Below are 20,284 nucleotides of genomic sequence, written 5' to 3'. Positions count from 1 at the left end.
GTCAAACAAATGCTCTCCAGCTGAGTATCCCTGCAGAACAGGAGATATGTCCTAGAAAGGGGATGGTCTGGTCGGCCTGAGCTGAGCCTCCATCTACCCAAATTCACTCCAAAGGTCACTGACTTACCAACACAGAAAGCTTTTCCCACATGCTCTTTACTAAAGCAAACCATGAAAATCAATTTTTGGACTGACCTGCAAGTTTCTCTGGTCTCAGCAATCTCCCTTTGCTCGTCTTTGCTATTTAACACTGCACCGATACTGTCAGCACTCTCAGCTCCCAACTGAGAACAGGCAAAAACAAAAGGTGGGTTATGGCAGGTGAGTGGGCAGCAGCTGAAAGCCTCATCCTCAAGGACAATGGGAAGTACTGGGATCCTTCAACAAATAGAAAATCTATAACTTTAACATTAAAAATGGCTATGAACTATCACAGAAATGGGTTGCTATAATTCACTGCAAAGTGATTCAAGAGAGAATATATTTCTTCAATTTACAACAGTTTTAGACTCAACTCTATTAATGTTAGAGAATTTCAAATTTTTCACTTAAATAAAACTGTGACTAAAACTAGGATTTTAACTATTGCATACTAAGTGAAAAAGTAAGTAACTGTGTCTTGTCTTTTCCTTTCCCCATCACCAACAAAGTAAAATAGCTGTTTTACTCAATAAGCCTGACCTTATTCAAACTGCAGTACCAGCCAAGCCCCAGCTGTCACAAAGTGTAATGAGTGTCCCAGAAGATAGCCTGGCTGTCCTCTGGGGGCACAAGCCTGGGCTTGAGTTCCAGATGTACAACAGTCTCACTCACCGCCTGCCTAACGCTGGCCAGGTCATTTAACCTGTCTCTGTGCAGGTATTCAATGTCCTCATCTGTAAAATGGGACTTGGATGAGATGACCTCCACCATCCCTTCCAGCTCTAAATCTTAGGAACCCATGAATGTATCTTTCTGATATTTTCCTACCTGGAAATAGATTTCTTTTCATCTGCATTTATTTTAAGTTATTATAAAGAATGATTTGGTAACTGTTCAGAAATTTGGCATACTTTGGCAAATTTGCTAATACAACAACTTTGGACTAGTGCCAGGTAGAGAAGTTTGCAGATCTGAGATGTCAGAAAGAGGGACCACTTTCCCAGGAAAGGCCATGAGACTAACTGAAAGGACTCTATAGACCCTGGGCTGGGCATGACCGCTTTTTAAAGCTGAGCTTTACCATCTCTGTCTAACCACTCCACTCTCTTCCTTTTCTCTGAGCTTTGACCAAGGCTCATCTCTTTTAACAGTCTAACTACTCCTGAAAGGGGCACTCATCTATGAAGACTTACAAGACTTACAAGAGAATCAGCCACTCCCCCTGTCCCTGTCCTACATGTATGTGGGCACTAACAATCACAATGGTTCAAAGTAAGCTATGAGACAGATGTGTTCCTCCCACTACTTAGTGGCAATCCCAGAAGTGACATGTATCTAAAAGAGATGACAAAGAGGGCAGGTGCTTCTCTGGGCCCATTCCACCAGAATGGCTGAGAGAAAGGACACTTCTGGAACAGGCAACATTAGTAGAGTGGTAAAAGAGAGGCAACTTGCCTATATTCATGATAACAGTAAATATAAATTCTTAATTTCACATACATTATTTAAAAATCTATACACATATGGAATGAAGTCTTGGGTTATAAATCTTCAGAAAAACATAGCCCAACATAGCAGAGAGGGCTGAATATGGCATCAAGAGATCTGGGTTCAAATGTGGACTCTTGCTGCTTGATCTTGGACAAGCCACCCCATCTCGAGCCTGCTGCTTCCCTCCTAGGGAAGGCAGAAGTTGAACTAGATGGCCTCTTAAGTCCTTCCAGCCCTCAGCCTCCAGAGCATCCTCATCCTGGGCTTCTCACAGAAGGCAGTTTGCTAATGATGATATAAAAATGGTTCTTTTGCAAAGTATCTGTGGATGCCAAGAAGGTGCTTCTGAGAGCTGACAGAACATGAGCAAGCTGTGAAATGGGGCAGAGACAGCACATTCCTCTAGAAGGAATAATTAACAGGATTTCATGACTCTACATAAAGAAGCCATCTCGAATGGCAAGCAATGCAATTGATCCTATTGAGAAACTGTCCCAATGTAAAATCTGGTTTGTTCAGAGGAGCTATAAGGATGCTGTAATGCTGACACTACCCTTAATTCATCACAACCTTGGCCCTCTAGCTAATGGATCTCTGAGGCTGAACTGCAAATCCCAGCAGCATAGAATTTTAAAGCAGGAACTTGGATATCATCACTCTCAACTCATTCACTTAGCAAATGAGAAAACTGAAGCCCAGAAAAAGGGAGAGAGCTGGCTGAGGTCATTCACATCAAGGAGTGAAAGGAGAACTCTGTCTCATACTGCTCCTCAAATCATCATGATGTTCTAACAATGTGTGTTTCAGAGCTCCTGGAGGCAGGGTCTCCAGACCATATACAGTAACTGATTAAAATTGTCTTTAACCCAGTGACAGAGAATGAGCAGAGAAATCAATAATAGCCATCAGTTCATAAGTCAGCAATCATTTATTAAGAGTTCACTATGTGGTCATTTCTGAAGGACTTAAAGAACACTATCCACATTCAGAGGAAAATTTGTAGGAGTAGAAAGAAACACAGAAGAAAAACAACTGCTTGATCACATGTGTCAATGGGGATATGATTGGGGTTATAAACCCTAAATGATCACCCTAGTTCAAATATCAATGATATTAAAATAGGTCTTGACCAAAGACACATGTAAAAACCCGGTGGAACTGTGCGTTAGATATGGCAGGGGATTGGGGGAAGGGGAGGGGAGGGAAAGAACATGATTTTTGTAATCCTGGGGAAATGTTCTGAATTAATCAATTAAATAAAATTTTTAAAAATGTAATTTAATTTAAAAAGAATTCACCATGTGCCTGAGACTGTGCTAAGGGCTGAGAAAACAAAGGAAAACAAAAAAGAGGAAGTAACATGTAAATATCTAGCTAAGTGTGAAATGCGAGCAGATGAAGGTAATCTAAATAGGGAAGGCATTGGTGGCAGAAAAAGTTTCCTAAAGAAGGTGAGATTGGAGCCAGGGAAATGAGATGGCAGAGGGAAGAGGTCCGAGCATTCCAGGAATGGCAGAGAGCTAGCAACAAGCTATAGAGATAGGTGTTTGAGAAACTGTAAGAAGGCCACTTCAACAGGACCAGAGCTTGTGGAGGTGAGTAAGGTGTAAGAAAAACTGGAAAGGAAAGAAATGGCCAGGCTAGATGCTAGAGGTCCTCTGGCATCACTCATGGGAGCTCACAGAGTGGCACCCAGAGAAAGCAAGGACAGCCAGGGAGAAGGCTCCTGCAGGAGTCCTGGTGAGAGGTGATGAAGCCTTGAACTGAGGCTACAGCCATCTGAATCAAAAGGAGTACACACTTACGAGGGATGTTCTGAAGGCAGACAAGACTGTGCTATAGAATGGCTATGTGAGGTGAGAGTGGGCAATGAGGATGGCACCAAGGCTGTGAGCCTGACTGCTGGAAGGATGTTGGTCCTCAACAAGAGCAAGAAATTTTAGAAGAGGGAAGGTCAGTGGGGAAGAGGAGGTAAAGGGGTTCTCTTTTGGACATGTCAATCAACAAACATTTAGAAAGCACCTACTATGTGCCAGGAATGGTGCTTAAGTACTAGGGATATGTACAAGAAAGGAAAAGTTAGTCACTGTCCTCAAGGAGCTTGCAATCTTAGGGGGAAAGAAGACAACACATTCTAATGAAGGAGCTAAAAAATTTTTGAACAGCTAGGTGGTACAATGGATAGAGCTTGAGTCTGGAGTCAGGAAGACTCCTCTTCCCAAGTTCAAATCTGGTTTCAGACACTTACTAGCAGGGTAACCCAGGGCAAGTCACTTCACCTTTTTGCCTCAGTTTCCTCATCTGTAAAATGAGCTAAAGAAGGAAAACAATCCAGTATCTCTACCAAAAAAATTCCAAATGAGGTCATGAAGAATGTGACATAACTGAAAAAAAAGAATGAATATCAACAAAGAAGCTGAAGGGGAGGTAGAAGAAACTGAGAGGAAGGACTAAACACTGAGTTTGAGACACCTACTAGACATCCTTTTGAGATGTCCAAGAGGCAGCTGAATATGGGTACCTGTAGCAGACATTAAATATGCAGATCTCTAAATCACCCACAGAGATAATTGCTCATAAGCACTGATGAGCTCACCAAATGAGATAGCAGAGGAAGCCCAAGATAGTCTTAGGGGATACCTATGGTAAAAGGGTATGATACAGATGAAGAATCTGCATGGAAAATGAGGAGTGATCAGATAGGAAAACCAGCAATATAACTGTGTAGTCAGAAGGGGAAGGTGGTGGACAGTACTGAATACTGAGAAAGGGCCATCAGATTTTGCAGTTAAAAGATTAGGAACGTTGGAAACAGTAGTTTCAGCAGCCCAAGATCAGAAGCCAGGCTGTAGGAGAATTTAGTGAGTAAAAGAGGAAGTGGAGGTATGGATTATAGCAGGGTTTCTCAAGGACTTTAGCCAAAAAGGGATAAAGATTTCCAGATGAGAGCGAGTGGACATAGCCAGATTAAGTGAGGCTTTTTAAGGCTAAAGGATACCTAATTAAGCTGAAAAGACAAGAGCCAGAAAACAGGAAGAGATGAAAGAGAAAACTGGCACTAATAGTGGGGACAATTTACTACAGAAGTCAGGAAGGGATAGATCATGAGGACATGGAGAGGTGTGTACTGCCAAGGACAAGGGCCATCTCTCCATCAAAGACTAGAATGAAAGAGAGATGCAGGAAGATGCCCGAGTTGTGTGAGAGGAAGAGATGAGGGGAAAGGGTTTTCACCGAATGGTCTCAATTTTCCTTTCCATTTGGCATGTATAATATGGGTAAGATCCTCAACACAGAGCCTGATGGAGCAGTGAGGTAGGTGGCTTAAGGAGAGGCAAAGCTTTAGAACAGCAACTGTGAATAGTGGGATGGCAAACCAATGAGGGAAGAATAGTGTTTGCTTTGCTGCAGTGAGAACCCAGTTGATATTAGAAAACAAATTTAAGAAACTAGTCAGCATAGTGTTGGGGTTTAGGAAACTGAGCAGTGTTGAGACAAGGGTGAAGAGAAATGAAGGTGGAAAGTCATGTAGATCTGAGGGATCAAGTTAGAGAAGGGAGGAGAGTAGAGCCATTGCAGAGGTGACAAACAAGATTGGGGTCAAAACACGTAGAGAAAGGGAATTGATAACAAATGATCAGATGCAAGAATTTTTGAGTTCATGAATCTGGAAGTCGAACATTTTGTGTGGGATGGCAATGTGAGTCCGAGAGAAACAAATAGAAGAAAGGAACTGGGACATAAGCACACTTGAAAAGGGAACATGAGACATGGATGTTTCAGATTCTTGATTTCTCTTTATTAATTTTTAGGGGGGGAGGTATAATTTCTCCCAGATAGGTTATTGAGCTGGCTAGAACCTGATCCAAGGGATGCAAAAATTTACTTATGGCCTTAAAAATTCCTCAGATAAGAAGGCTAGCCTGTTCCCACTTCTGGTTATTTTGACAACACGTAAAATCCTTCTCCCTTAATCAACCCTTGGTAAATACTTCAACGTAGTTTAATCTGTAACCAGACTTATCCTATTGAGTTTATTTAACTAGGTTTCCTTAATGCATATGTGAGATTATGATTCTATTTAACTCAAGTCTGTCCAATTTTTCCAAAACTGAAGGAGGGGATGATGAATCTGTCTTTTCTTTAACTTTTAGGGTCTTAGCAGAATATAAAAGATTGAAACATGTAAAAGAAATATTTGTCACTGATGTAATCTTGTGTCTAAGAGGCCTCAGGGAGAAGTGAAAGACTGTGGGCCAGGAACAGAACTTATGGAGGAAGTTAAGAAAATGTTCTGAGTATCTACTGGTAACTACCATCAGGACCAAACAAAAAAGCAAAGGCTCCTTCCAAGGAAGCACCAGAAAGTCAGTCAGACAATAAACATTAGGCACAGTACTAAGTGCCGGGGATACAAAAGAAAAGGCAAAATTCAAAGAGTTTACAATCTAATAGAGACGATAAGCAACAAATATACACAAATTCTGTAGTTACTTACAGAATAAACAGGAAATGGAGGGAAGACCCTGGAATTAGAAGGGGTTAGAGAAGGTGTCCTGTAGAAGGTGGGATTTTAATTGGGACTTAAAGGAAGCCAGGGAGGTCAGTAGTCAGAGCAAAGGAGGGAGGGTATTCTAGGCTTGAGGACAGCTAGGGTGGAAGCGAAACTGCCAGGAAGCCTGGGTCCCAGGAACGATGAATGAGATAAATAAGAAGGGAAAGTAGGAGGGGCTGAATGATGAAAGGCTTTGCTAAACAAAGCATTTTGTATTTGAACCTGGCAGCAAGAGGAGCCTTGAGAGTTTGCAGAGGAGGGGGAGGTGATCTGGAGGGACATGCACATTAGTAAAATCACTTAGTAGACTTTGATGACTGAATTAAATGAAGAATGGAATGGGGAGACTTGAGAGAGGCAGACACCTTCCACACTCCCCCACCCCCCTGCCCCACCCCAGTCCTGAGAAGGGTGGCAAAAGCAGCAGTGCTTTCAGGTGGGAACCATAGCTCAGTGAAGGCTAAATGAAGAAGCTGCTGGCTTCTTCTGCCACTGTGTATTTACAGCATCTAAATGGAAGTATGTTCCAATATGCATTCATTCAGGAGTCTGGCTTAGTACAAAGAGCACTGGAACTGATGTCAAAAGGCCTGAGTTTGAACCATAGTAGCAGTAACTAGACTTTGGGCCTCAGTTTCTTTATCTGTAACATGGGGGGGGGGGGTGAAAATCCTTTCATGACCTACCAATCTCCCAAAGCTGTGATGCTTTGTAAAGTATTAAATGCCACAACAGGCACAGCCACAGGGCAAGCATATTCTGCCTTCTAAGGCAGGCTTTCCTTCTTTCTGATATTTACTCCCATTCTCAATTAAGCTTCTTCACTGTGAAGAACTGGGCTCCTGGGTAGCTAAGTGACTTAATGGATAGAGTACCATCCTGGAGTCAGGAAGATCTAGGTTCAAATCTGGCTTCAGACACCCTGAGCAAGTCATTTAAGTCCAACTGCCTAGCCCTCTGCCTTGGAACCCCTGATTCTAAGGGTTTGTAAAGGGGGATAGGGAGAACTGGGATCCTGAAGCAAGCAGATGTCTGTGCTCAGTGCTAAAAACTGAGGGGAGGCAAAACTCAGCTAAGATCCAGCAGCCATCCTCTTGGAACTTGGGATCACGACCCCCTAAGGTCAGAATTGGAAAGGGCTTTAGAAAGCATCTAGTCCAAACCACCTTTATATTCGTCATCCTAACAAAAACCATACAGCTTGTTAGGGGTTAAAAGGTCCTTTACAGAACCAGAGACAGTCAGGTAGGTGTCTGTCTGTTGGATCTGGCGCTTGTCCAGCAATCAGGAAGCCTTGAGTCCAAATCCATCCGCAGCCACTTCCCAGTCTTGAGATCCTGGGCAAGTTTCTTCGCCCATACGACTCTTCTCAGACTCACAACTAAGAGGAAGGCTCTCCAGCTTCCATCGTCCCTCTCTCTCCTGGGGATGCGATCCTCCAGGCACCAAGTCCCCCATCCTGGCATCTTCCCCCATCCCGGCATCTCCGTCCTAGCCGCAGGACCAGCTAGAATCCCTGCACAGCTGTTGGGGTCTCCCTCTCCTAATGCCCGTCCCAGGGGTTGGCACGTCCTAGGGGCCTGAGACAGGCTTGGGACACAGCTGGTCCCACGTTTACAAAGGAGGAAACTGAGCCTCAGAAAGGCCGAGTTGGAGGGACTACTGAAGGCCGGTGGTGGTATGAAGGGACCCATGCCCTCTTAGATCTAGCACAGTCTAAAGTGGGACAAGCCCAGGGTCCCACGTCTAGGTTGGTCTTCTTCGATTCCAAGTCCGCTTCCCTGCCCTCAGGCCAACTTGTCCCCCGTTTACAGATGCAGAAACTGAGGCCCAAAGGCAAAACTTGGTCAGCCCCGGTCACACAGGAAGTCAGGACTCTCCATCCTTAGGATTGGGAGGGCGAGGGACTCTCCCTAGAGGAGAGGGCAGAAGAAAAGAGGAGCCAGAGGTGGAACGCAGGAGAGAGGGGGAGGAAGGGGCAGGGGCTGAGGAGGGGGTGGAAGTAGGAGGAAGAAGCCCTGGAGAACCCCGCCCCAGCCCAGGCTAAATCCCGCACCCGCAGGCGGAGGAGGAGGCGGGGCCCGAAGGGAGGGGCGGGAGGTGCGCGCAAGCGCGGGACGGCCGCGTGTTCGGGCTGAATCGCCTCGCGCCCCTGCCTGAGACTGACCTGCTGAGCTAGGAGCTGCCGGCGCAGCTTCTGCCGTTCGCGGATCTCTTGGAGGCGGCTGTCCATGTCCTGGCCGCCGCTTTCCCTACCAGGCCAGGAGAGCGGAAGAGACCCGACAACCTCCTTCTCCGAAAGGCTCTCTCCCAGAGATTTCGCCTCCCCTGGCCCGCGTCCCTAGCGAGGACCTGCCTCAACGACCCGTTCCGCTCCACGCTCTCGAGTTCGTCCCTTCCGGCTCAGGAAGTCCCGCCTCTCCCCACAGAACCTCCTAGCGCCGGTGCCGGTCTTGCGTGAGGACGTCGTAGCGTCACTCGTCGGGAGGCGTGGCCTTAGCCTCGGGCTCTTCGTTCTTCTCCCGCCCCTTCCCTCCTGATGTACTGAGGCTCTTGCTTCCGAGTTCTCTCCTGGGCAGCTCCGGCCCTCCCCTGGGGGCTCTCGAGCACCCCAGCACACACTTCACACCTAGACATACCCGCTAATGTCCTGGCTAGAGGAGCTTCTCCCCCGAGGCCTCAGCACGGTCCTGTGCTCGGAAATCTACCCCGCCTCCTGTACGCCCTAGCTGAGACCCTCTGGCCTCGATTTCCCCAGCTGTACAGTGAGGAGGCTGGCCCTAAAGTCCCCTTTCCGATACTTCTCTGATCCTTCCCAGCTCTCTACCTTGTGTAGTTCTATGGAGACCCGACATTGATAATTTCTGGCTCATTCTGGACCGCCCCCCCATCCCCAGCATCTAGTCTGGCAGCACAGCTGGTTTCTAACTCCTTCCAAGCCTTCAGGGACCAAGTCAGGAATCATCTAGAAAGACCCCGGCCTCCTTCCTGGTCCCGCTCCATCTTATGCTTAGTAGGATCATAAGCATGAATTACGTACCTACTATGTGCCAAAAACTGCGTTAAAGGAAAAGGATGCAGAAAAAAAAAATATTTGCTGTCAAAGGGAGAGACATGTAAACAAATAGCATATGTACAAACAAGATATGTTTGCAATTTTTATAGATTTAACATTAATTTCATGTTCAATAGGAGGTTAACTCACAGAGAAGGCACCAAGATTGTGAAGAACTTGTAAAGACTTAAGACTTTAGCTGAGACTTCTAGGCCTGAGAAACTAGGATAGAGAAAAATAGGGAGAGTTAGGATGGGGGTCAGCCAATGAAAATACTTAGTCAGGACAGGTTACTGAGGTATAATATTCAATAGACTTTCAGTTTACTTAGTATCAAAGATCATCCATTTAGAGCTGGAAGGGATTTTGGAGCCAGTGGAATCCAACTTCTTTATTTTACCAAGGAGGATTTTAACTTTCCCTTGTTATCTATGTTACATAATCAGAGGTATGATTTGAAACCAGTTCCTCTAGACTTCAGAACCTTTGTCTTTGTACCTCAGGTGCCACTGCTTAATAATGCTGATTTAATTTGTTAAAGACAGAAAAATCTATATATCCAGCTCTAATTTCCCCTGAAATCTAGTCTTGCATCAAGTGCCAACTGAATAATTCTGCTTGGATGCTCATCAGCATCTCAAACTCCAAAATCTCTAATATGCAAATTCCCTCCTTGCCTCCTCCCCAAACTTTTTCTTTGCTCTAAACTTCTCTTTCTGTTGAGGATGTCATCATCTTTTCGTAGCCATGGTTTGAAACTGAGAGTCATTCTTAATTTCCAAAGGACACAAATTCTTCAATGCAACTCTCATTTCTTGCTGAACATTTCATACTGCTCTCCTTCAGGCACTATGTCCCAGGCAAACTAACCCATTAGCAGTCCTCCAAATAAAACATTCCATCTTCCATCCTTTTCCCTTTGCACACATTGTCCTCTATTTGGAAAGATGTTCCTTCTCATATCTTTGAATCCATACAGCTTTTCTACATAGCAATAACAAAATTTGAGAGGAAATGGCATGGGATCCAGGGTTTCCTCTGGACACCTCAAACTCCAGAAGTGTTCCAGGTCAAAAGGGACACAGGAAATTCCTTTCCTTCCTTTCATTCTTTTATTGCTAAGGAAAAGGTGACCCTGAGGATCAGAGACCTACAATAAGGAAAGACCCCTGAGAGAAACATTCCCCCTGGATTCTCCCCTAGATTTTGTGATAAACACAGATATACATCTCCCAGTTCCACTTGGATAAGCATCTGGTTGTATCTAAGACATCTAATCATCCCCTGAACTATTCCAGTCACCCCTCATGTCTTCAAGACACAAAAATTACTCCATCCCTGGTAAGGTGGCAAACATCACCCTGTTTCTGCTTACATAGTAACATCATTCCCATCGCCTCATCTCTGGTCATGAAACCCCTGTTGTCTAAAGGGTATTGTAAGAATTAAAATTGGTTTTGGTCAAATTAAGAATTATAAAAAGCTGTCGTGGTCACCGTTTATAAAAATTAACTCAAGTCACAGAGCTGTTAGTAGCTTTAGTAACTTATTACAGCAAGGTAGAGATAGTAAAGGAGAAAATGTAGAAAAGAGGTAGAAAATATTGCCTAGCTTAATACTCTATAATTGCTGATTGGGGGTAATCCAGCTCAACTCTGAGAAAGGCTCCCTCAGGTCCCAATCTCCATCCAGGAGTCAAGGTAGTCTCTTCAGCAAGAACCACCAATGAAGAATCCCTCTTTCAACAAGAGACACCAACATAGCAGAACCATTCCAATGCAGAAATCTCCAAAGCAGAATGAATCCAAAGCAGAAGTCTCTGTTCAGCTCTCTGGTCTTGCCTTTTATAGCCATTTTCCCATGTCACTTCCTATCTTTCTGGTTTCTACTTCCTTTCACTGTAGGCTAGTCTAACACATCTCAGGAACCAATCATAGTTTCTTAATTTGCCTGGCACTGCCCAAGGGGTCCAGTGCTTATGGGATCCACTTCCGGTCTTTGAAGATGTGAACTTCTTTTTCTAGTAAAAGGTTCTTCAAGTGTTTGACTAACAGTGTGGAAGGAGGGACACCCCAAGTTCTTGATTGATTAAGTTAAAATAAACAAAGGAAGATAATTCCATTTATTCAGTATAAGAAGCCAAGAACTCATCTCCTTAGGGAGGCAGTGTCTACTATAAAAATAATAATGGCCAATTATAAGAATAGATGGGAAAACTATGCCAATACAGATTCAAAACTGTTCAGATACTTTGGATATATGTAATCAAAAGTATCTTCAGTAATAAAGTGAAGTGAACCTCAAATGTTAACTTCCCTTCAGGGCCAGGCACAAGGATGCTAAAGAAACTCCTATTATAAAAAAAAATATTTATTTGCTGGAGGCCATCATACCCCAGCCAGCTGACAAGGTCATAGTCTGAGGAAAGGAGGCCCCAGAATGAAGACCCCCTACTGATCCCACTCTGTGACTTCTCTCCCCAAATTTTCCCCACTAATGGACTTGTTATGATTATTATTCTCTCCCCAATACAGGAGAAATAATATGAGAGCAAATACTTATAGGATCAACAAATATATATATATATATATACCCTACTTTAAGCCCCCTAGGTTATTTCCCCAAAAAGATTACAATTACAGAATTAAAGCCCAAAGATTACTGCCCATGACCCCTTCTTTCTCAAGCACAAGCAGGTCAAGGGGTACTAACCTACAAATAGCTTTATTCATATTAATCATATCTATCACAGAGTGTTGTAGAAACCTAGTAAATGATCACAGAATTCTTTGTTGTAGTAACATCACAAGAGTGTTGCTTAGGTGATTTGATAATATCCAATCAAATTGTAGAATTTTACCTACATAGAAGATTGGTTGGCTGCATAACATTCACCATCCATAGCTAGGTTCTACCCTACATCAAGCTCAAGATGAATTGAAGTCACTCCAGTTAAAAAAGGGGGGGGGGAATGCCAGGAGCCATCAAAGACCACACTTTTTGACATGGTCATACATGGAAACTGGGGACTGCAAAGCAGCCCCCAGGAAGGATGGAAACATCCACTGAAACACCCCTAAGTGACTTACTTTATTAACTTTATTAACTTTATTACTTTATTAACATCCCCTTATTATTGGAATTGCTATAATTATTATTCTTACTTAGCCCTAGGAAAAAATAGATGAGAACAACATGCCTGCAGGGTTAATACAAATGTCCCACTCTGTCCCCCCAGAATATTACCAGGAGAGTCCACTTATAAAATTAAATCTAAGGATTCTTATATACTCACTTAGATAGGACCCTCTCTTCTAGGCACAAAATCTGGCAAATCTGTGCTTTGAATTCCCTATCCTATATCTAGGTCCTGTTGATTCTACCCACTGATCCTGCCCTTAGCAACAGTGTTTCTTTGACTATATCCCCTTTGACTATATCAATCAGGCTTCCTGTCTGTTGTTAGGTTCTATGGAAACATGTATGTTGAGAATGAAACTGTGTGCCAAGTAGGTGTGTGAACATGAGGGTATAAAATAAATCCAGGCCTCAGCCAAAGTGGAACAGTTTATCCTGTGAAACCTGTGCTGTGGGTTGAATGCAGAAAGCTGTGTCCCATCCATCATTTTGCCAACACTGTCCCACCTCCAAGACCCCATTCCCTGCGGGAGGCTGGCCCACTCCACAGCATTTATTGAAATATATAAGGACAAAAAGGATTTCTGATTCTAAATCCACCTAAATAAACTCCCTGGTTTTGCAAGGAATCGCTTCTCCTGTGTTTCACAGGCTACACTAATCCTCCCTCATCTGACTAACCCAAATTTATTACTATTCTAAATAAAACTACCACTATTATCCTTGTAATTCTTAACTTTGCCTTCAAATTATAAAATAACAAAGGCTAGCTGGTAGAGTCTCAACAATAATCAAGTTAGGATTCTGAGCCTTAATAGACCCAGAGTCTAAACCAAAGACCAGGTTTTTCTTTGGTCTTCTCAGAGTTAAATCAATCTATAAAAACCACAATAGAGAACACTAAGCTCCTTCAGATCTTTCTCTTAGACAAAGAGGCAAAGATGTTACCTCCTCTAGCCCCAAGAGTCCCTTTGTGAGTGTGACTCTGCCAACTGCCAGAGACCAACTGCCCCAGCCATTCCCAGAGAGAGTAACTGACATAAAATAATGGTCATAACTGTCAACATTTGAAATTGACATGCTCTCAGCTCTACTTCAAACTCCAATTCTTTTTCAAGCCAGCTTCTCTACTTCTTATCTCTAAACTAATAAAACAATACTTATTTTCTAATATCATCCTTATACTATTTTTGTACCAATCTCCTGGCCATTCAGCTTACATTCTATTTAATAAATCTCTCTTTTATTTTTAAGCTGATTATTGGAGTCTGTCATTCCTGACAAGTGTACCTGTCCCAAACAAGGGTTTTACTTCTCACATCAGAAATAGTAGAAAAGGAAGTCCAATTTGAGATAATTATAAAGTTCATTAAACATCTGGAAATTAATTAACTAAGGTAGTCTCAGTATTTATATAACTACAATAATAAACAGTTTAAAAAGACAAGTAATAGGACAGGTATTTATTGCCCATAGTTGGATAGCACTGCTATAATAAAAATGATAATACTTTAAAAGAGTGCTAATGGACTATCAAGGAATACTTTATAGAGCTAGACAAAATCATATTTATTTAGAAGAACAAAAGTGCCAGGAGCCATGAAAGACCACACTGTTTGACATGTTCACATGTAGAAACTGGGGACTGCAAAGCAGCCCCCAGGAAGGATAGAAACACCCACTGAAACACCCCTAAGTGATTTACTTTATTAACATCTCTTTATTATTGGAATTGCTATAATTATTATTCTTACTTAGCCCTAGGAAAAATAGATGAGAACAACATGCCTTCAGGGTTAATACAGATGTCCCACTTTGTCCCACCAGAATATTACCAGGAGATCCCACTTACAAAATTAAACCTAAGGATTCTTATATATCCACTTATATAGGACCCTCTTTTCTAGGCATAAAAACTTCTGGCAAATCTGTGCTCTGAATTCCCCAACCTATATCTGGGTCATGTTGATTCTACCCTCTGACCCTCCACTTAGCAACAATGTTTTCTTGACTATCTCCTTAGGCTTTGCGTCTGTTGTTAGGGTCTATGGAAACATATATGTTGAGAATGAAATTGTGTGCCAGAAAGGCATGTACTCACTGAAGCCATAAAATAAATGCAAACCCCGTTAAATGGCAGAACAACTGAATGACACCTAAGCACAGGTCTGAGCACTCAGCTGTCTCTCACCTCTTCATTATTCACCTGACCACTCCACCTAGTCAGAAGGACCCTCAACTTTGAGAGAATGAGGTCTCTGCTCACAAAATACTGACACCCTGAGCAGCATCTGGACTGAGGAATTTCTGACTAGGTAAGCCCAAAACATAAAAATCCTCCCCGGAACAAGAGAGCACTCCCAAAATTCGAGCAATTCAGGCTCCTGTCTGAGGGTACTGCAGACCTGTGGTGAGGAGCCACATTTTAGGAGGGACAGGGAATTCAGAACTTTCTTTGAGAAGCTGAAAAAGGATCATGGGCCATAGTGATTCAAAAGAAAGTTATTTACAGGAATAATTAAGCACACCCTTTTAAAAAGGGGGCAGAAAAGCAAGCAAGTCACAGCTGGCTAAGTTCTTGGATCTTATTAGAATCTGTAGACCATGGTTCCCTGATGAGGAGATGATTAAAGGGGTCAGTGGAATAACACCACACTTTAGTGCCAGTAGGAAGTCATCAGTAGCAGTTCTGTTGAACATCCACTCCCCAGCAGTAGCAGCAGGGATAGGCAGAATCTCAGGAAAGGCACAGGAGAGGGAATCACTAGCTCTCTGGGTCTACCCCAGAATAACCAAACAGAAAAACCTCTTGGCTCTTTTGACTATTAGGGAAAGCAATAGCCTCTCACTCCTCCAGAGAAGACAACCAACTGCTCCCAGAAACTGTCTGTGTGTTCAGTTTCTTATCTCCTAAGAGCTCCAGAATGTTGGCCCTGTCTTTGCCCTGTGGGATCTCCTGCTTTTATCAGAGCTAATTCTGAGCTTAATCCTTAATAAACTCAACATGGATAAATGACCAGAATTTCAAGGTTACTTGATTAAAAAAAAAATCAAAGGAGAGTAAAATTAAGAAGCTTTGGTAGACATAGCCAGCACAGGAATTCTTAACTAATAAGGAGATCACAAAAAAAAATTTTTTTTTAAATAGATTATTTTAATGGCATTAGGTTAAAAAGTTTTGTACCATTATATTACACTAACCAAATATGTGCAACAAGGAAAAGAGGATAATGGCAAGCTTTTGCATCAAATAACTCTGATAAGGATTTGATTTTCAAGCTCTCAATGAGCTTGAAAATAATGCTCTGCTGGGCAGCTAGGTGACTCAATGGATAGAAAACTAGCCCTGGAGACAGGAAGTCCTTCAAATTTGACCTCACTGGCTGTGGGCAAGTCACTTAACACCAACTGCCTAACCTTATCAGCCTTCTGCCTTGGAAACATACTACATATTGATTCTAAGAGAGAAGTTAAGGGCTTAAAAAGAAAAGAATGCTCTGGGAGAAGTCATGAGTTAGGACAGAAAAGCACCAGATTAGTGTAAGAAAGATATTCAGGCAACAGTATAAAAGATGAACTGGAAGGGGTTGGTGGAAGGACTCCCAGATTTCACTGAATACAATGATAACAAAGGAAAGAGGGGTGTCTGGGCATGGACAGATGAAAATGAGAAGAGAGCATGAAGAAGGGACCACTTTAGGATACCTACAAATCAAAGTGGAATGGAGAATGGTAGATAATAGAAGTCTGACTAATTCCCTTTTTGTGTCTATATTTCCATTTTCGCATTCACTTTTAATGACTGTTTCAATAGACCCATGATCTCAACAATGTAGTAAGAATCAAAGCTACTTATTTTTTGCAATCAGAGCAATTGCTGGTTGGGACCAAACAACACCTACTAGGGAAAAACCCATCTTTCCTGACTTCTAATATGTTTTTCTCCTTGAATATGTATAGTCCAGCTCTGTTGGTTAACTTGTTGTTCCTTACCCACAACTCTATTTCTGTTTCCATGCTTTTGCACTAAATATCCTTGAATGCAGCCCTTCTTCACCTCGCCCTCATCTTGCTTTCGAATTTCAGCTTAAGCTCTGCTTCTCCATAAATCCTTTTTGCACTCTCCATCTCCTAGCGTCCTTCCTCTCTAAACTAACTTGTATGTACAGTGTTTATAGTTATAGGTGTCAGTTATATCTGACCCACCTAGAATAGAAGATCCTTATATTTCTAGGCTCTTCATTAAGGGGCTAGAAAAATGGGGCTAAGCTCTCCCTTTCCCCAGATGCCACATCTACCCACTCCCACATGAAGGATAGACTTAGCTAGCTTGTGGAGAGTGCCCTGTGCTTTCTATTTGGTGTCTCCTTTCGTAAGTGGATGCTTAGGGATCATTCTGAAGGTGCACATGTCCAGATGTGGAGGTAACTTTTTGAATCTGAGAGGTCCAGAGATCCTGAGTCCAATAAATAGAATGACTAGTGGCAAGCAAAGTTTCTGCATTAGAAAGGACAGCCCTCAAGAAGAGAGCACATGGGCCTCATCTGACTAACCAAAATACTTTGAGGGAGTCCATGTAAGCTAGAGTATGAAATGTACAACTCTTAGTCAGCAGTTCTGCAAATCACTTCATCTTCTGATAAGGAGTATTATTGTTCACTTGTATTCGGCCTTTTGTGACCCCATTTGAGATTTTCTTGGCAAAGATAATGAAGTAGGGTTCCATTTCTTTCTTTGGATCATTATACAGATGAAGAAACTGAGGCAAATAGGGTTAAGTGATTTGCCCAGGATCACACAGCTAATAAGTATCTGGGATTGGATTTGAACTCTGGTTTTCCTGATTATAGATCTGACACTCTTGTCTACTGCTCTACCTAGCTGCCTCAAGGCTTTCTAGCCCTCTTAAAGATTATAACAGTAATTAAAAATTAATTATCAATTAAGATACCGAAGTTAAGTTAAGACACTATTTTGAACAATATATGAGTTACTATGTCTTTTAGGTTGTTTTTTTGTGTGTGTGTGGAATAAATATTGATTCTAGACTAATAAATATTTTACATTGACTATTTTTCTATTCTCCCTTTGAAGAGACCTAGACATGAACCCCAGCAAAACTTTAAATAATTGATACCCAAAGTACTTAGGTTGAGGTTTAGTTGAGTCAAAGAGTAAGAGAAAAAAATGCTATCCCACCATGTACCCCATACAAGCCAGGCTTTCCTAGGAAATGGACTTGGTCTGGATCAATGGACATGAATAGGTCCAAAGAAGAAGGGCACAGTAGTAAGGGAAAAAAGGGTATTAGGCCCCAGCTTCTTGGGTAACGATGGGGGTTCTTCTTGTTGGGTTCTTACTGTTAGACTATAAGACTACTTCCTTTTCCAGTCACACACATCCTAATGAAGTTTTTAATGCCTACTGAAATCTACCAGGCACATTTCCATTACCCTTTGGATCATACAAAGTTGTCATTCTTCTGAGATCATGTTTGTCTATTATTCAGTCATATACCATCACTCTGGCTTTTAAAAGATGGCCTTATGTGACAGGGTGCAACTTGAGATCATTGAAAGCACCCATTTCCCCAAATGTACTACATCAATCCTATTCAAATCTGAAACAATCCAGCTCTTTGTGACCATATAAAATATCAGTGACATTCAGTGGAAAGAGTGTGAGATTCAAAGAGAGGACCAGCTGGGCTATTAACTAGCCAGTTCATCTTGGGCAAGTCACTTGACCTCTTTTGGCCTCCTCTTATTTAACCCTAATGATTTCATCTGGAAAATGAAGAGATTGGGCAGAATGACCTCTGAGATCCCTTCTAATAAAATGAAGACATCGGAGGAGATGAAACCAAGAGATATAACCCCCAGCAACCAGAGATCTATCGAAGGTTCTCCATGTTATCTCATCAAGGGACTAGTGCACATGTCTACCCACTTTCTCTAATACTTCTAGTACTAAGTGGATATTCTCCACACTGAAGGTCATCATTGAGTTGCCCACCCAGCTACTCCGTGTTATTCCACAACTTGGATAATAAGCATGGTGCTGCTTAAGGTTACCATTGAAAAATTATCTTGACATTAACTACAGTAAGATATGCTGCAAAAGTCCTTGTAAATCTCTTCTCCATCTTCATCAATGACTAGATTACTGACACTAAGCTGGTTTTCTTTGCAACTTTGTTTTCCTTGTCAAAAGAGAATATCCATTTATCTTGCAAGGGAGTTTTCTTCAATAATTCAAGATGCCTATTGGTTCATCCTGATGTGTACATGCTCTGTGCACAACACAGATCATAAACTACATGTTTTAAAGTTGGTTATTGGTCTTCTTTGGTTATTATAGCAAAAAAATCAATACCTAGTGGCTAATTTTCAACTGAATGACCATTTATTAAGCACTTACTATGTGTCTGGTATATGAGTTATTCAGGAAAGATTAGTACCTCTGGTGTAAGGGCTTGGTGAGCCCTTTTCAGGGCTACTCATCATTCTTTGATGTCTATCTGCCATCCAGCTCTCAACTGTACATGTGCTCTGGTAAACTATCTTGGCAGGTTCATGGTATCTACCCCAGGTAAGTGAAGACTTCCCCCAGCATAAGGGACAGATGGGAACAATTTGTTCCAACAGCCATGAAGGTGATGGAAGCAAGAGCTTTTAGATCATGGTTAGACACTGAAGAAGTCAAGGTGCATCCCAAGCCATCACCAATCATCCCACTTTTGTTTTGCTACTGGACTTCATTGACTCTGAAAGAGAGAATGAGGCTGACAATGTCGTGCAACTCTGCCTCACTTAAATCCAAATTATGCACATCATATCACCAATGATGTCCTTTTGGTCCTCTTCAACTATGAAGGACAACAACCAACCAACCAATCGTGTGTCTGATGCTCTGCTAGATGTTGGAGAGGCAAAGACAAAAAAAAATTTTTTTAACTCAAAACTAAAACATTTACTGCCTTCAGAGGGCTTGTAGTCTAGCTAAAGAAACTTACATGCATGATTTGTTCCCCTGTTCCCTTTCCATTTGATGAAACATAGACCTTTATAAGAAAGGGAACACCTCCCATGAAGCTAGACATGTACTCTAGTCCTTTGCTAGAATGACACAGGAGTTTTTGATAAGTCCTCAGTGACTGGGATCTGTATTTTTTGGTTTCATCATCTCTACTGTCTTCAGTGAGGTTCCAGTTGGTCTCACACTTCCAAGTAAAATCTTTTGTTTCAGATAAGATAGCTAGCATTTATAAAGCTAGGTCTTAAAGTTTACAAAGCACTTTATACATGTTATCTCTTTTTATCCTCATTTTACAAAGCAAATAAGTATCTGAGGCAGAATTTGAATGCAGGTCTTCCTCACTCCAAATACAATACTCAATCCTGTATCCCACCTAAATTTGATCTAAATTAGATGCCTATTTAATTTAGGATTAGATACACTTAATAGATACTCCCTTGGGAGATCCTAATTGGATACTTTCTAACTCCTAGAGATATCTAAGATCTTCTCTAGTCTGGTATACACATGAATTTGAAACAAAGGAAAAAGCTAAGGAGGTTTACCTTTCCTTTCCATCCCTTTAGCCCAAATCTCAGTCTTTATTACCCATATCTATCAACAGTGAAGTCTGATCTCTTTGGTGCTGTATTTAGACTGGCAATCAAACACCTCCCTCCACTGAGAAAGGAGCTCCTCTAAGACTAAGTAAGAAGTCCAGAGTATCTATCTGCAACCAGAATGAGATGGTCAAGCTTTTACTTCAGATCACCCTGGTTTTACTGCATTCTGCCTGTGTCTGCTGTCTCATAGGCAGAGGAACCTGATGTGGCCCTGACTTGGCTTACCTCAAGCTGAACTTCCACTGGCCCAGCATGCCACAGGGC

The 20,284-nt window shown here is 42.2% G+C and overlaps 1 protein-coding gene across 2 annotated transcripts in view; it reads right to left on the bottom strand.

Moving 5' to 3' along the window:
* Positions 1 to 8,641, bottom strand: part of METTL14 (methyltransferase 14, N6-adenosine-methyltransferase subunit) — a 33,056-nt gene extending 24,415 nt beyond the window's left edge. Inside the window, exons 1-2 of one of the 2 annotated variants that reach the window (XM_056803493.1) lie at positions 8,355 to 8,641; positions 196 to 284 (exon numbers count right to left, since the gene is read on the bottom strand). In XM_056803493.1, coding sequence (XP_056659471.1) covers positions 196 to 284; positions 8,355 to 8,420 — 155 coding nt within the window. In that variant the 5' untranslated portion in view covers positions 8,421 to 8,641. The remainder of the gene's footprint in view (positions 1 to 195; positions 285 to 8,354) is intronic. The other variant, XM_056803494.1, reaches the window with a different exon arrangement.
* Between the last annotated feature and the right edge of the window lie 11,643 nt (positions 8,642 to 20,284).

The sequence above is a fragment of the Monodelphis domestica genome, chromosome 6 (assembly GCF_027887165.1).
Source record: "Monodelphis domestica isolate mMonDom1 chromosome 6, mMonDom1.pri, whole genome shotgun sequence".
Classification (NCBI taxonomy): Eukaryota; Metazoa; Chordata; class Mammalia; order Didelphimorphia; family Didelphidae; genus Monodelphis; species Monodelphis domestica.
This window is presented reverse-complemented; position numbering and strand designations above follow the sequence as displayed.